Source organism: Mytilus californianus, unplaced genomic scaffold (assembly GCF_021869535.1).
Source record: "Mytilus californianus isolate M0D057914Y unplaced genomic scaffold, xbMytCali1.0.p SCAF_3, whole genome shotgun sequence".
Taxonomy (NCBI): Eukaryota; Metazoa; Mollusca; class Bivalvia; order Mytilida; family Mytilidae; genus Mytilus; species Mytilus californianus.
The window spans coordinates 131,000,038-131,018,019 of record NW_026262679.1 but is presented as its reverse complement, the minus strand read 5'-3'; the positions used below and the strand labels follow the sequence as shown (position 1 = coordinate 131,018,019).

Genomic DNA, 17,982 nt, shown 5'->3' with positions numbered 1-17,982 from the left:
CGCCACCGGACATGGCTCAAATGAAAGGTAATAACTTGGGGAAGGCCACACTGAAATGAATTTTTGGGAGTTAGGCCCATTCGGAAATTGTTGGGGTTCAAAGTTGCTGTTAAGGAAAAAAATATGTATACACTCTATATTCTTTCGGTAAGCCTCGCTAGCGCTGTACGGTAAAGTTCGCCACCGGACATGGCTCAAATGAAAGGTAATAACTTGGGGAAGGCCACACTGAAATGAATTTTTGGGAGTTAGGCCCATTCGGAAATTGTTGGGGTTCAAAGTTGCTGTTAAGGAAAAAAATATGTATACACTCTATATTCTTTCGGTAAGCCTCGCCAGCGCTGTACGGTAAAGTTCGCCACCGGACATGGCTCAAATGAAAGGTAATAACTTGGGGAAGGCCACACTGAAATGAATTTTTGGGAGTTAGGCCCATTCGGAAATTGTTGGGGTTCAAAGTTGCTGTTAAGGAAAAAAATATGTATACACTCTATATTCTTTCGGTAAGCCTCGCTAGCGTTGTACGGTAAAGTTCGCCACCGGACATGGCTCAAATGAAAGGTAATAACTTGGGGAAGGCCACACTGAAATGAATTTTTGGGAGTTAGGCCCATTCGGAAATTGTTGGGGTTCAAAGTTGCTGTTAAGGAAAAAAATATGTATACACTCTATATTCTTTCGGTAAGCCTCGCTAGCGCTGTACGGTAAAGTTCGCCACCGGACATGGCTCAAATGAAAGGTAATAACTTGGGGAAGGCCACACTGAAATGAATTTTTGGGAGTTAGGCCCATTCGGAAATTGTTGGGGTTCAAAGTTGCTGTTAAGGAAAAAAATATGTATACACTCTATATTCTTTCGGTAAGCCTCGCCAGCGCTGTACGGTAAAGTTCGCCACCGGACATGGCTCAAATGAAAGGTAATAACTTGGGGAAGGCCACACTGAAATGAATTTTTGGGAGTTAGGCCCATTCGGAAATTGTTGGGGTTCAAAGTTGCTGTTAAGGAAAAAAATATGTATACACTCTATATTCTTTCGGTAAGCCTCGCTAGCGTTGTACGGTAAAGTTCGCCACCGGACATGGCTCAAATGAAAGGTAATAACTTGGGGAAGGCCACACTGAAATGAATTTTTGGGAGTTAGGCCCATTCGGAAATTGTTGGGGTTCAAAGTTGCTGTTAAGGAAAAAAATATGTATACACTCTATATTCTTTCGGTAAGCCTCGCTAGCGCTGTACGGTAAAGTTCGCCACCGGACATGGCTCAAATGAAAGGTAATAACTTGGGGAAGGCCACACTGAAATGAATTTTTGGGAGTTAGGCCCATTCGGAAATTGTTGGGGTTCAAAGTTGCTGTTAAGGAAAAAAATATGTATACACTCTATATTCTTTCGGTAAGCCTCGCCAGCGCTGTACGGTAAAGTTCGCCACCGGACATGGCTCAAATGAAAGGTAATAACTTGGGGAAGGCCACACTGAAATGAATTTTTGGGAGTTAGGCCCATTCGGAAATTGTTGGGGTTCAAAGTTGCTGTTAAGGAAAAAAATATGTATACACTCTATATTCTTTCGGTAAGCCTCGCTAGCGTTGTACGGTAAAGTTCGCCACCGGACATGGCTCAAATGAAAGGTAATAACTTGGGGAAGGCCACACTGAAATGAATTTTTGGGAGTTAGGCCCATTCGGAAATTGTTGGGGTTCAAATTTTGTAGGTTTTTACCATACATTTTTTGGGACAGGTGGGGGCTTTCCATAAATATTTCTATTGATATTTTTTAAATGTTTCTAGCGTTTAGGTTATATTTCTATTATTTTAAGAAATATTGTATATAAAATACATCTTTAATGTTGTTTAATTGATAAAAACTATATTTTACATAAAGACAATTATGCAACTTACATAAGGGATTATATTCGAGGACAACGAGAATTTACGACAGCTTGAAGGGGTCATAAAACGATTTCCTACGTACTTTTTCACTCCTTTTAACTCTCAATATTTATGATTTTCAAAATAAGTTTGAATATTGAACCGACTGCTCACAGCTAGTTGGGTATAGAATATCGAACCGGCGACTAACTGCACATATATTAGTTATGTAGAAACTAGATATTTCTATACACATTAACACCAATATGCCGGATTTAGAAAGCAAGCTAGTGAGTGCTTTCAGTTACTGACGTCATTTGTGTTGGTTTGTTCAACGTTCACTTCTAAGGCTGAACATCTGTGGTCATTTAGACGTTTAAAAATTAATACATTTATCGTATTGGTAGCTAGAATTTCGAAAAAGAAGTGGCTGCTATCATTATTGGTATTTAAAACTAAAAAATCCTTTGAGAATCACTACAAGTCGTGAAATTGTCGAATTCCGCTCTTAAATTACATTTAACTTAGATTTTGAGATTTTTGGAACGTTCGAGTCTGTTGTAGATTTGAGGTTTTTAGACATATCATCAAAATTGGCTGCTGGAAAAATGTGGCTGCTATCTTGATTGGCTGCTAAAAGTGGCTGCCAGCTTGAGTCTAGTGAAATGGAAATAACTTTTGATGAAATTACTAAGGCCGTTAAAATGTTGAAACTTGATAAATCCCCCTCCATAACATGATATATCTGTTCATAAACTTAAGGGACTTTATAAAATCAAAACAGGTGAAAAGTATGTACAGTATTGTAAACTCGGAAACACATAAATGAAATGCAACAGGTAAATACTGGTTAACGTCACTAGACGAAAAATATGATACAGGGGCCGTATGCATAAAGCTACTTAAGTTAAGATTTTCCTTAGTAAACACTTAAGTTAAGGAAACTCCGCCCTTTTTACCTAAGTGGTATGCATAAAAAATCTTAAACTAAGTATTTCCTTAGTAAAATCTTAGTTATTTTAAGTCACGCCCACAAAACTTAAGTGATATGCATAAAACCCCTTAAACTAAGAAAACGCCTAAGAATATACTTAAGTCTAAGGTACCTATAGAGCTACCTTAAATTTTCAAAAATAGTTAAAAATCAGTCGAAAGTATGCTTTTTTGCAGAACATTATTAGATTAGCTACCATTTAATTTATTAATAATTATATCAGTAATATTTCGTTTGTTTATTGCTAAATATTAACGATGATTGTAATTTTCTTAAAATCACGTATAATCAACAAATCAAGAGATAACAGAGGGTAGTTATATAACTTCATTCTACCCTTATTTCTCAATCTCGTTGTTGTGTATACCGTATGTGTTTACTCTTTACGTGCATGTGTACACAAATAAATTTGAACGTTGAATTGTTATAATACACCGCGTGGTATCAATTGTAACCGTTAGTAAACAGTATGAAGGAAGGAAGAGATGAGAAACTTCGGGCATGCAATACCCTGTTTTCTGTGTGTGTGTGTCGGGGGGAGCATCATTTGAATTTTCAATTATTTAGTTTTATTCTAAAGATTTAAGACCTACCAAGAGGCTGATTTCAGGGGGCATGAACCTCCATTTTGTTGAAACAATTTGGTTGATTGTTTAGGGAATCACTGGAGCGGCCCCCTCTTATGGCAGTCAGTGGCCCCAATCCCTTATGAAAATTTCTGGATCCGCCACTGCTACCCCATGGAATTCGAAGTTTATATAACGTATTTATGATACTTAAACCGTATTAAATGATTTTTCATATTTCCTTATATATTCAGTGATATACTGCTGTTAACGAAAATATTGCTAAGTACGCTAAGATGTTGATAATACCTTACCGTAAACATATGAATCTAATAATGTGTTTTAGTAAAGATTGTAGGACTTTTGAAAAATGCCCTAGTTTTTATATGGATTCGTGGAAAATTGATCCTAGCCCCCTTTTTTGTTGTTGTAAAAGGTAAGTGATAAAAATGTTTATTTCAAATCGAAATAGATTTTTAAAACCCCAAAAGAAAATGTAAGCAGAGGGTCTGGAAGGGGAGACGGTGGTTATAGTAAAATTTTTATTAAAGAAAAAAAATTATAAAATTATTTATAAGCACATGCTTACAATGCTACAATGCGCCATTGAAACCTTTATCATGTTTTGTTAGAGTTTAAAACATATTGTTGTCTCCAGAAAATATTACATCCATGAAATCTGAATTAAAGATTAAGTAGGGGAAAATTTTGGATTACAAATATTGTTTTTTCTTCCCATGCTCATCCATCAAAACGTCAACCTTTTCTCTTATGCGCCATTTTTTCATCTGTTTCAACATTGTACTATGTTACGTACTATTGAATTGTTTTACATACCAATATCAATTTAACCCCAACTCTTGGACCTAAATTTGAAAACATTGATGATAAAAGTAAAGTTTATCTATATAAAAAACTTAAAAAGGATTGCAAACTAGAATCTTATCTAAATATATCTAATTTTCAGATAAGGAGATTGATCACTAAATTTAGACTAAGTGATCACTCCCTCTTAATTGAAAAGGCGAGATATTTTAAAATCCCAAGAGAGGAACGACTTTGTCATAAATGTAAAATACTAGAGGATGAGAAAGATTTTTTACTCTATTGTGATTATAATTAAACAATAAGAAATGCCTTTTTTGAACACATATGTACTGAAAATAATAACTTTAATAATTTAAATGAAGAAGAAAAAATTCATTATTTACTAAATCCATCAACGCCTTTACAAACAAATAAGTTAGGATCCTTCTTGAAAAAGTCATTAGAACTGAGGGCAGGGGACTCTTAACAGCTTGTTTGTTTTTATAAATTGTGATGCTGTTTTTATTGTGTTTGTTTGAAATGTATGTATATATGTTTATTGTGTTAATACATGTTGGTCACAAACTGTAAAGTTTATACGACAATAAAATATTTGATTTGATTTGTATTCGGATGAGTACATGTGATGAGCTAATATATATCATACGGTAATTAGAGAAAGGTTCCGATTTAAGTATTCCTTTATTAAGTGAAGACTTAAGTAAGTTTATGCATACGAATTAAGAATTTTACTTAACCAAGGGAATTCTTAGTGAAATCTAAGTTTAAGGAACACTGAAGTTAAGATGTTTTATGCATACGGGCCCAGACTTTTTATATGTTCTTGTTCGGACTTTAGAGGATTTGGGCAAATAAAAATGTCTAAATATTATAAAAAAAACTTTTGACTTCTTGGACTGACTTGCAGAAAACTCAAAAATCCGTAACGAAAGAGGACCTTATAGAAGAAAATATATTAGGCAATTGTAAATTCAAGTTCAAGGGTCATGCTTTATATTATGCAAATTTTGCCTCCAGTGGAAAAAAAATAAAAGATATATGGGACCTAAATAAAAAATCCTTTAAAACTTCTCTCGAAATTTTTAACAAGCTAAAAGATAAAAAGATTTGGATAGCACAATATAGCCGCATTAAAGCTTCGTTAACGTCTGAACAAATTGACCTTTTAAAAACCGACACTATTGTGCAAAGTAATTCTGATAGACCTATGAAAATAATAAATTCTTGCCAATTAAGAAAAAATGGAGTTGTCGTTGATGCCAAAAAATTGTGCCTTAAAGATATTATATACTTTTGAGAAAATAATACAACTCCAAATAGTCAGTTTAAGTGGAATTTACATTTTGGGAAGGAACTACCATGGGGAGATATTTGGGACAATTTAAATAAGAAGTTTGGCGGGAAATTTTTGAGAAAATATGGGAATTTTGTTCAAAATTGAGTATCGGAAAATTACAAAAATCGGAACTGAGTATCATTCTGGGTGTCATAAATGCAGATACATCTTATTTTAAATTCTAGATACGGTACTTCTTTACTCGAAATGGGTTATTTGGAAAACTAGAAACATTGCAAAATATCAAAAGAAAGGGATAACTAAATCGAGGATTTTGAATATGATAAAACCTGAAATGGAATTTTTGTTCAAATCTTTTAAACAAAATACGAACAATGAAGCCTTTTCTACTATGTGTGAGACTTTTTGTATATAACTACCCAGTATATTTTTGCGTGGTCAGGCCAGTGTAATGACCACTTCAATACTGAATGAATTATCATATACATTGCAATCAACTCCCTCTATGTACTATTTATTTTCAATTGTGTATATAAACCATGTCTATTATATACTTGTTACAAGGACAAGTTGTATCAACAGGTACATATTATAAGCAAATATTTACTCACCATATCTTTGAAATAACTCCTTTTTGGGAAACAAAATTATAAATCCTACTTTTTATGAATGAATTTACGAAAGCCTATTAGGGTCATAAAAAAAATATTTTTATCTCGTAATTACGAGAAAACTATCTCGTAATTACGCGAGAATTATCTCGTAATTACGCGATAATTATCGCGTAATTACGAGATAATCATTTTTTTATCTCGTAATTACGAGATAATTATCGCGTAATTACGATATAAGATTTTTATCTCGTAATTACGAGATCGCGTAATTACGAGATAATTATCGCGTAATAACGAGATAACTATCACGTAATTACGAGATAATCATTTTTGTTATCTCGTAATTACGAGATAATTATCGCGTAATTACGAGAAAACTATCGCGTAATTACGAGATAAAAATTCATTTGGCCAAGTAGATTAAGAGGAGAAAGATTTTTGTAAAAGATTAAAAAAATTCACTTAATTGCAGAAATGACTTTTAAAGGCAATAACTCCTTAAGGGGTCAATTGACAATTTTGGTCATTTGACTTATTTGTAGATCTCACTTGGCTAAACATTTTTGCTGCTACAGTTTATATCTTTCTATTATAATATTCAAGATAATAACCAAAAACTGAAAAATAATCATTAGAATTATTCAGGGGCAGCATCCCAAAAACGGGAAGTCTGATTCGTCTGAAAATTTTTACCCTGTCATATTTGCTCTAAATGCTTTAGTTTCAGAGATATAAACCATAAACTACATTTTACCCCCCCCCCCCCCCCCCCCTTTTTCCCCATGTTCTATTTTTAGCCATGGTGGCTATCTTGGTTTGTGGGCGGGGTCTTTGGATACATTTTTTTTAAACTAGAAACCCTAAGGATGATTAAGGCCAAGTTTGGTTCAATTTGGCCAAGTGGTTTCAGAGGACGAGTCTTTTGTAGACGAAAAGCGCGTCTGAGGTACAAAATTTCAATCCTGGTATCTATGATGAGTTTATTGTTAATCAGCTATATTTACAAAAACGTATATTAAAAATACCGTACCCCAAAGCACATTGAAAAAGGGGGGAAGTCCATAAAAACTGACAAAATCAAACGTTACATGTATCAATAAACGGATCGAGCGAAAAACAACCATCATATTCTTGACTTAGTACAGACATTTTCCGAAGAAAATGGTGGGTAAAACATGGTTTTACAGCTAACTAAATCCCCCACTTATTGACCTACAAGTTTTTTAAAGCAGCAGACTGCAAAAAGAAATTGCACGAAGACCTTTAGTATTAAAATAAATGAAAATCTTATTATAAACTACTTCCAAAAATAAAATGTATGCATTAAAGAGAGATGGAAACTCAATCCCTTCGATCAAGAGTCGTTGTGTTACTGAACGGAATATTCGCAGAGAACAGAAAGTATACCTTTAGGGTCACAAAAACAGCATTATTGTGAAACCAAACATCAAATATCGGAAGTTTAATGTTTAAAGGCCATAAAACACACATCTTGGAACTAAGTTCTTTGAACTATAAAACAGCATGGACCTTCAAACAAATAACTAGCTTTACAAGATATTCAGAACTCATTAGCTTTGTTATTATTACAACCATCCGAATTCTAATGTCAAGATCAAAAATGGACAATGATCACTTTTAATCCTAGATCTAGTCAGAACAAGTCTAGGGATAATTTTATTCGCAATTTCAGAAAAATGTGCCTTGTGTTAAAAATTGAAACTAAAATAACATTCGTTTTGTAACTTTTTAGCTGCTAGTGGCTTAGAATTCAGGAAAGTAAATTGGAAGCTTTAAAATGTGTCTGATTCAAAAATGAGATACATTGGTGGCCATTTTGAAAATGATCGCCAGTTTGATTTTATGAAAAATGAGACAACAACTTCAAATCTGCATTATTTCTGTGTGCACACCACGTTTTCCGTGTTCCATGAATAACCTCCATCAGGTACGCTCGCGATCAAAATGTTTTAAAGCAAAAGATATAAAACTTTTGAGAGCATACACACCAAAAGACTATTGATTTAAAACATCAATGCAAATTTGAGTATTCATTGTTAAAAATGAGACTCTCGAAAATGCACTATACGATTTTGCAACGACCGGATAATAATTAACTTGCACAAAATAGACCGAATTTACACAAGTTTGTATAGTCTTCTTTTACGCATAATTAACTCATCATGTCGTTATAACACACTTATCTTATCCACTGTTTACCTTAGGCTTATTTATTTCCTAATTCTTATTTTTGTAATTCCGAAAAAAAAAGCATTTTAAGTACGATATTTATAATATTTTTATAACTTGCATTGACATAAATTGTCTCTGCATTCTGTTTTTTACATAAGCATCAGGTACGAAATGCAATCGATTTTGGATTGCATGCATAATTTTTTCAAATAGATTATTTCTCTACTGTAAGGGGTACAATGTAAGGAGGAACGTAGTATACTTTCATCTATAATAATTGAATTGTCATCATTCGTATTAGTAATCAGATGCAAGGTTTTTTTTAGATCGTAGCTTCTTTTTTAATGCTTGACTTAAAATCCTCAAAACACGGAAAACCAGATTTGGAAATTGTGCATATATGGAAGTACAAATCTTGACAATGGTTAATGGTTTTGTCCTTGCAAGGATTTGATGTTGATGGTAGATCCTTGGTACTCTCTGTTAAAAACATTTTTCCAGACTAGAGGCGATATAGAGAAGGACATTTTGTTTTGATCAATGTATATAACAAAAAAGTTTGTCGGCTGAAAACACTTTGTGGATTTTTGTACTATTACATTACTGACTCATTTTTGTCGAGCCTGCGACTTTTGTCGCAAAAGCGAGACAAAGCGATCCTACATTCCGTCGTCGTCGTCGGCGGCGGCGGCGGCGGCGTCCACAAATATTCGCTCTGTGGTTAACGTTTTTGAAATTTTAATAACTTTCTTAAACTATCCTGGATTTCTACCAAACTTGGACAGAAGCTTGTTTATGATCATGAGAGAGTATGCAGAAGTAAATTTTGTAAAAACAAAATCCTGTTTATCCGTATTTTATGTAGCTCTTCAACTGTTTCGGTACTTATACATCCCTCGGATTTCAAATGTTTGGCATTGAGCGTTCCTGATGAAGGTAAATCGAGAAAAGCGCTTCGGACGCATGAAATTATTAAACGTGTTGTTTTCAATTTTTTACTTATAAATTGACAAGTTTTTCGGCCAGTTAACATTACACTCACTCTGTGGTTAAAGTTTTAAAAATTTTAATAACTTTCTTAAAATATCCTGGATTTCTACCGAACTTGGACAGAAGCTTTTTTACGATCATAAGATAGTATCCTGAAGTAAATTTTGTAAAAAGAAATCCTGTTTATTCGTATTTTACTTATAAATGGACTTAGTTTTTTCTGCCAGTTAACATTACATTCACTCTGTGGTTAAAGTTTATAAATTTTAATAACTTTCTTAAAATATCCTGGATTTCTACCAAACTTGGACAGAAGCTTGTTTATGATCAAAAGATAGTATCTAGAAGGAAATATTGTAAAAAATTATTTCCTGTTTTTTCGTATATTACTTATAAATGGACTTAGTTTTTCTGCCAGTTACCATTACATTCACTCTGTGGTTAAAGTTTTAAAAATTTTAATAACTTTCTTAAAATATCCTGGATTTCTACCAAACTTGGACAGAAGCTTGTTTATGATCATGAGATAGTATCCAGAAGTAAATTTTGTAAAAACAAAATCCTGTTTATCCGTATTTTATGTAGCTCTTCAACTGTTTCGGTACTTATACATCCCTCGGATGTCAAATGTTTGGCTTTGAGCGTTCCTGATGAAGGTAAATCGAGAAAAGCGCTTCGGACGCATGAAATTATTAAACGTGTTGTTTTCAATTTTTTACTTATAAATTGACAAGTTTTTCGGCCAGTTAACATTACACTCACTCTGTGGTTAAAGTTTTAAAAATTTTAATAACTTTCTTAAAATATCCTGGATTTCTACCTAACTTGGACAGAAGCTTTTTTATGATCATAAGATAGTATCCTGAAGTAAATTTTGTAAAAAGAAATCCTGTTTATTCGTATTTTACTTATAAATGGACTTAGTTTTTTCTGCCAGTTAACATTACATTCACTCTGTGGTTAAAGTTAATAAATTTTAATAACTTTCTTAAACTATCCTGGATTTCTACCAAACTTGGACAGAAGCTTGTTTATGATCAAAAGATAGTATCTAGAAGGAAATTTTGTAAAAATTTATTTCCTGTTTTTTCGTATATTACTTATAAATGGACTTAGTTTTTCTGCCAGTTAACATTACATTCCCTCTGTGGTTAAAGTTTTAAAAATTTTAATAACTTTCTTAAACTACGCTGGATTTGTACCAAACTTGGACAGAAGCTTGTTTATGATCATGAGATAGTATCCAGAAGTAAATTTTGTAAAAACAAAATCCTGTTTATCCGTATTTTATGTAGCTCTTCAACTGTTTCGGTACTTATACATCCCTCGGATTTCAAATGTTTGGCATTGAGCGTTCCTGATGAAGGTAAATCGAGTAAAGCGCTTCGGACGCATGAAATTATTAAACGTGTTGTTTTCAATTTTTTACTTATAAATTGACAAGTTTTTCGGCCAGTTAACATTACACTCACTCTGTGGTTAAAGTTTTAAAAATTTTAATAACTTTCTTAAAATATCCTGGATTTCTACCGAACTTGGACAGAAGCTTTTTTACGATCATAAGATAGTATCCTGAAGTAAATTTTGTAAAAAGAAATCCTGTTTATTCGTATTTTACTTATAAATGGACTTAGTTTTTTCTGCCAGTTAACATTACATTCACTCTGTGGTTAAAGTTTATAAATTTTAATAACTTTCTTAAACTATCCTGGATTTCTACCGAACTTGGACAGAAGCTTGTTTATGATCAAAAGATAGTATCTAGAAGGAAATTTTGTAAAAAATTATTTCCTGTTTTTTCGTATATTACTTATAAATGGACTTAGTTTTTCTGCCAGTTAACATTACATTCACTCTGTGGTTAAAGTTTTAAAAATTTTAATAACTTTCTTAAAATATCCTGGATTTCTACCAAACTTGGACAGAAGCTTGTTTATGATCATGAGATAGTATCCAGAAGTAAATTTTGTAAAAACAAAATCCTGTTTATCCGTATTTTATGTAGCTCTTCAACTGTTTCGGTACTTATACATCCCTCGGATGTCAAATGTTTGGCTTTGAGCGTTCCTGATAAAGGTAAATCGAGAAAAGTGCTTCGGACGCATGAAATTATTAAACGTGTTGTTTTCAATTTTTTACTTATAAATTGACAAGTTTTTCGGCCAGTTAACATTACACTCACTCTGTGGTTAAAGTTTTAAAAATTTTAATAACTTTCTTAAAATATCCTGGATTTCTACCTTACTTGGACAGAAGCTTTTTTATGATCATAAGATAGTATCCTGAAGTAAATTTTGTAAAAAGAAATCCTGTTTATTCGTATTTTACTTATAAATGGACTTAGTTTTTTCTGCCAGTTAACATTACATTCACTCTGTGGTTAAAGTTAATAAATTTAAATAACTTTCTTAAACTATCCTGGATTTCTACCAAACTTGGACAGAAGCTTGTTTATGATCAAAAGATAGTATCTAGAAGTAAATTTTGTAAAAACAAATCCTGTTTATCCGTATTTTACTTACAAATGGACTTAGTTTTTCTGCCAGTTAACATACCATTCACTCTGTGGTTAAAGTTTTAAAAATTTTAATAACTTTCTTAAACTATCCAGTTGACCAAACTTGGACAGAAGCTTGTTTATGATCAAAAGATAGTATCTAGAAGGAAATTTTGTAAAAATTTATTTCCTGTTTTTCCCTATTTTACTTATAAATGGACTTAGTTTTTTCTGCCAGTTAACATTACCAACAGTCTGCAGTTAAAGTTTTTAAAATATTTATTAGATTCATAAACCATCCTGGATTTTGACCAAACTTGGACAGAAGCTTCTTACAATTAAAAGATAGTATCTAGAGGAAAATTTTTAATAATTTTTTCCCCATTTTTGTTGAGCCTGCGACTAACAGCAAATGAATGCGAGACACTAGGTTCCGCGGAACCCTTACGAATTTTTAATATCTTATAACCCACATCTTCTTTAAATCCAATGATTAACACAAATGGCTTTTCATAATATTTTCTACATTTTCTACATGAGTATTAATGATTTATTATCTTTTAGGAGACGTGCGAAATTCTTCAGGAAAACTAGAGATATTGTACAACAGCGAATGGGGAACAGTTTGTAGAGACAATTTTGGCGAAATCGAGGCTACAGTGGCTTGCAAGCAGCTTGGTTACAGGTGATGCACACTTAACTTACATGATTTTTTTCAAATTGTCCAAATATTGTTTAAAGAGATAAATATATGCATGATTACCATTTTGTCGAATATACGATTATCCCTGTTACAAAGTAAATTTAGTTGACTTTGGCACAATTTCATTTACGATTCTATGTATTGTTATCAGACGTATATAATCAGAATGTATGTGTAAATATTAACTACATTTGACATATCCGGTAGACTTAATCAGAATTCAACATATAAACTGATCCAAAAGTATATCAATATTAATCTTTTTTATCAGAAAAGGGGATATTCTTGAAACATCAGGAAAAACTGATACTTTACGGATATGGTTGGACAATTTGAGATGCAATGGAGGGGAAACTAAATTAATCAATTGTTCACATGACGAATGGGGAAAACATACTTGCAGTCATTGCAATGTTGCTGGATTTAGTTGCTCTGAAACACAAGGTGTGTATGCCTTTCTTGTTAATAATGATAGTAAGTTATGAATAGTGAGTTAAAAATATTAGCAATCCCCCCGTAGGCTCAACAAGTCACTATGTACTATGTTAACGATGGATTTGGCTTCTTTTTTTATCCTTTCTGTTCTTATAGCTCTGTACATGTTTCGGTTTTAAAACATCCTTGGCTTTCACATTTTTGGCTTTCAGTATTCCTGATGCAGGTAAACTTAGAAAGGCGCTTTTAGCGCATAACATTTACAAAGTGGTTTTTGTTTATATAAGGAGACAATGATCGGTTGTAATAAAACAATCATAATTTCATTTGCTCATTATATTTTCGTTGAAAGTGCGAATTCTGATATGCATGACTTGACCGTTTTGCGATTCCAAAGTCATATTCATTAGCAGAACTCCTGAAGTCATAACTTTCTGTTCTCCTTAAAGTATGGCTACTGTAGATTTGTTAAGATACGAACATGCTTATTATATGCTTCAAACTAATTTCTTATTGAAAACCTAGCATGCCTTAGGCTAGGCATCTTAATAATTGTATATAAAGCTAAAGAACAAAGTTGACTGTACTCAGCTCCCTGTTATTATCGAAATGAAAAAAGGGTTTACCCAAAATACTACCCCGTTGCAAGCGATCAAGGATTGTAAATATTAGCATATGAACCCTGGGGATATCGTTTTTCGTAATTCCATGTGTCTTATAAGAGACAGCTGTTTATTATTAAAAACCGTATATTGACTTTCGAATGACTGAATCTTTTATTCGCATAAACTAAATACAAAGTTACAGAGATGGTACATATATATATATATATATATATATAATATATACAACTCGTCTAAATGATATATATATATATATATATACATAAATAGACTAACTACATGCATGCGTGAAGTACTACATGTAAGTTTAACTTGGAGGACATACTTTCAAATTAATAGTTTTAATAGATTTACACAGTTTTTCTAATTGTACAGTATTTGTAGAATTGAATAAAACATTAAATTTTTATGTTTTTGGATTTTTCCAAAATTATTAGATAACAAATTTGTTCTATCTGTTTTAAGTGCTTCGCAAGTCATAATGTAGTGGCATTCGTCACCAATGTCAGTTGAGTCACAAAGATGGCATACTCTATCGACTCTTGCAAGACCCTGTCATCTTCCCGTCTCAAGTGGCAATCGGTGACTACCACATCTAAACTTGCACAATGTATACAAATGGTTATTTGATAAAATATTTCTCAAACTTAATTTCTGTCTTAAAGATTCTTTAACACAACCCTTTTGGTGAAGCATCTATATTTTTACAAACATGACTGTTTATATTTATCTTGCAATTTTTGTTCAACACTTTTTGATATCCATTTATCAGCAAATTGCATATGCCATATGCTTGACAATCCACAGCTGTCTAGAATATTTTTGATATAAACAAGTCACTTGTTTTCATATCCGTACATAATAAAATTGATGATTAAAGTTTATATAGTAAACAAGATATTTTACTTTCATAGGTCCTGAGTATTTCTTTTATTAATTTTTTTTTCGTCGTTGAGTTGATTGGAACTGTATTTGTGATAAAGCACAATATGTGTATTTTAATTAATGTGCAATGACCGGAAAGAAAAAGGAAAGAAAAATGTTTATACTTTATAATAACGATTTATCCATCTACATGAGATAAAATCATGATTCTGATGAAACGTAAGTACAATTTATATTCTTATTATAATTTTTTCCTCAATAGGTAGATCATTATATAAAGAATATGCCATATGATTTTGACCACAACCATGAGCTGGTGACACCCTGTGATGTTTTTTTCTGACAAAAATATTTGCTGGCATACTTTCAAATTAAGGATTTATATTTCCCCCGGCAACGATACTATGGGGTATTCTGGTTTTTTTTTTGTTATTTCATCAGTCTATTCATCCGTCCAGTATATGGAAAACGTTTATGGTTAAAATAGTTTTCCATGTAGTTTTGACATCATCTGGATCAACTTGAAACTTAGTACACATACTCATTATGATGTGAAAAGTAAAATAACAAAAATACCGGACTTTAAATAATATAATATTTACAGGTATGGTGTGCTTGTTCATGTGAGAATTTCTCATATTAATACACCTTTAAAATTTCATGTTTGGTTAAATTTCTTCAAAATACTGGTCTGGTCATCTATTTTGTATATTGCCCTTTCACACTTTTTTAAACTGCTCGGTTTTCTTACATATATTTCGATGTGCCCCGTGTTGTCTATCATTTGTTGTTTAGTTTTAAATGTATTGTCTATCATTTGTTGTTTCAAAATTATTGATCTTTTGTTGTGCAATGTATGACAAATATATGTTCAAAAAACTCGCCCGTAATTATAAATTATGTAATTCATTGACCGCTCCCGACATGTGTAACTTCAAGGCATATTTTTATCAATAGTACCGCTTAAGTCGACGCTAGGGGCCGTCTTGACCTTGTTGTAGGGTATGAATGATTCGTTCATTGTTGAAGACCCTACATCAACTGTCAAGATGAAGAACAGGAATAAAAGCCCTGTTCATTGATGATTTTCTATGTTTTCTATGTATTGTGTGCGATTTTGTCCCATGTACATTTAGTGATTTACTCCATATCCTTTCATTTTCTATTTAAGGAAAATTCAAATTGGAAAGTCCCTTATTAAATGGAAAAGTCAAAAGCTCAAACACATCAAACAAATGCATAAACGACTGTCATATTCCTGGCTTTGTACAGGCATTTCCTTATGTAGAAAATGGTGGATTAAACCTAGTTTTATAGCTAGCTAAACTGATTGACACCATATTTGTTACGTTTGGGGGACGTGTGTTTCAACAAACAATGGGCATTCCTATGCGAACCTACTGTGCCCCATTTCTTACCGTCTTGTTCCTTTATGCATATGAGGCTGATTTCATACAGGAATTTCTTAGGAATGAAGAAAAGAAGATTATGTTGAACGCATCTATCCCATCGAACTTGAGATAAAGGATACAACAGATACTTTTAAGTCTGCCTCATATCTTGACTAACATCTAGAAATTGACAATGAGGGTCGGTTGAAAACAAAGCTTTACGCCAAAAGTAATGATTTAAGCTTCCCAATTGTGAACTTTCCATTTCTTTGTACCAACTTTCCAGCAGCGCCTGCTTACGGAGTATATATCATCCACTTGAAACGATAATCCAGGGCTTGTATTTCCTATAATGATTTCCTTGATACAGGGTTGCTGCTCACAAGAAAGCTATCAAACCAAAAGTTCCAAGAGGTGAAGTTCACCCCTTCGTAAATATTACGTACGCCATCAAGAGTTGGTTGACCGTTATGGATAACTGTTTCAAAGCTAATGGTAGCGGATATGTTTCTAATGTCGTAACTACAAAAGCGCCCTTTTTGTCCTGAATGTGACCTACCGAATTAGACTTATTACCGGTTCTTTACTAACATGAGCAATATGACGGGTACCACATGTAGAGCAGTTACTGTTTTGTGTACTATTGTTTGTCTGTTTGTCTGTTGGTTTTTTCCTTTTTTAGCTATGGCGTTGTCTGTTTATTTTCGACTTATGAGTTTAAATGCCCCTTTGGTATCTTTGTCCTCTCCTTTATCAAACATGGACGAAGCAGGAAAGGTTATTAATTTACAAAGAAAAATAAAAGAACAACTGTAACACGAAATTAAGATGATAAACAACGTTAGTACCTAGAATCTATACTTCAACAACATCATGTATTTCTTGTGAAGTTGATACAGAATATTTATCACCAAAGTCTTGGTATCTTCCGAGGAAATGTTTTAAAAAAAGGACGAGACATTCTTCGACACATCCTCGGTTCATCAACTTCTGCTCGGACACTGGTGACGTTTTAAAGTCTGAGTAACAGAAAGTAAAACAACAAAATACCGAACTCCAAGGAAAATTCAAAACGGAAAGTCCGTAATCAAATGGCAAAATCAAAAACTCAACCGCATCAAACGAATGGATAACAATTGTCATATTCCTGACTTGGTACAGGCATTTTCTTATGTAGAAAATGGTAGATTAAACCTGGTTTTATAGCTAGCTAAACCTCTCACTTGTATGACAGTCGCATTACATTCCATATGATGCAAGCTCTTGAATACCGAATGAGTTGGGAAATGTATATCACATATGCAGGTGAAGTTTGTATATTGCTACTAAGGTGGGGGAAATTGATAATTTCAACATTAAAATCGTCTCGTTTGTCATAGATTCTGATACTGAGACGACCGCTTACGTCACATTCGTCATTCGAGATATAAGTCTAGAAATTAGGCAGAGGAAGCCGTGTCTGTTGTTTCATTTATTTCTAGTTCTGTAGGATATATTATTGGAACCCAATCAGAAAAGTTTGGATTGTTAATGGAAAGAACATCATCGAAATATCTGAATTCAAAATTAAATGATCTGGCTTCTTTGATCTTCATGTGTTTGACAAGTGTCTGGAGGAACTCCGACTCATATGAAAATAAGAAGAGGTCGACAAGGAGAGGCGCCTAGTTCATTTCCATAGGAATGCCGACAATTTGTTGAAAAAGTCTACCTCCAAATTCAACAAATAATTTTTTAAATAAAAAACTCAGGCATACTGATCACTTGTTCCTCTGTGTATCATGTTTTACCTTCTTATTAGCTATTAACAAGATATGCCATATGGTATCCCAAAGTAATAAACCTATAGCGGTATACTACTGTTGCCTTTATTATGCTACCATTTTTATACTGATAAGCATTGTGGATAATTTCTTTTAGACGATTTTCCAATTTCGCATGGGGAATAGTGGTATACAGGGTTGAAAAATCAAAAGTTCTGATAGAAATATACAAATTTCATGCAAAAGCATTGATATGACCTAGAGTTAATGTTTCACTGAACATAGAAATGTGATAGTGTGAAATTTGTACAATCCAACGGCAACGCTAATGTT

General features: G+C 32.9%; 1 protein-coding gene across 1 annotated transcript in view; it reads left to right on the top strand.

The window, feature by feature from the left end:
- Nucleotides 1-17,982, top strand: part of LOC127736245 (scavenger receptor cysteine-rich type 1 protein M160-like) — a 325,222-nt gene that overhangs the window by 140,626 nt on the left and 166,614 nt on the right. Inside the window, exons 5-6 of the mRNA XM_052246842.1 lie at nucleotides 12,414-12,534; nucleotides 12,824-12,996. Coding sequence (XP_052102802.1) covers nucleotides 12,414-12,534; nucleotides 12,824-12,996 — 294 coding nt within the window. The remainder of the gene's footprint in view (nucleotides 1-12,413; nucleotides 12,535-12,823; nucleotides 12,997-17,982) is intronic.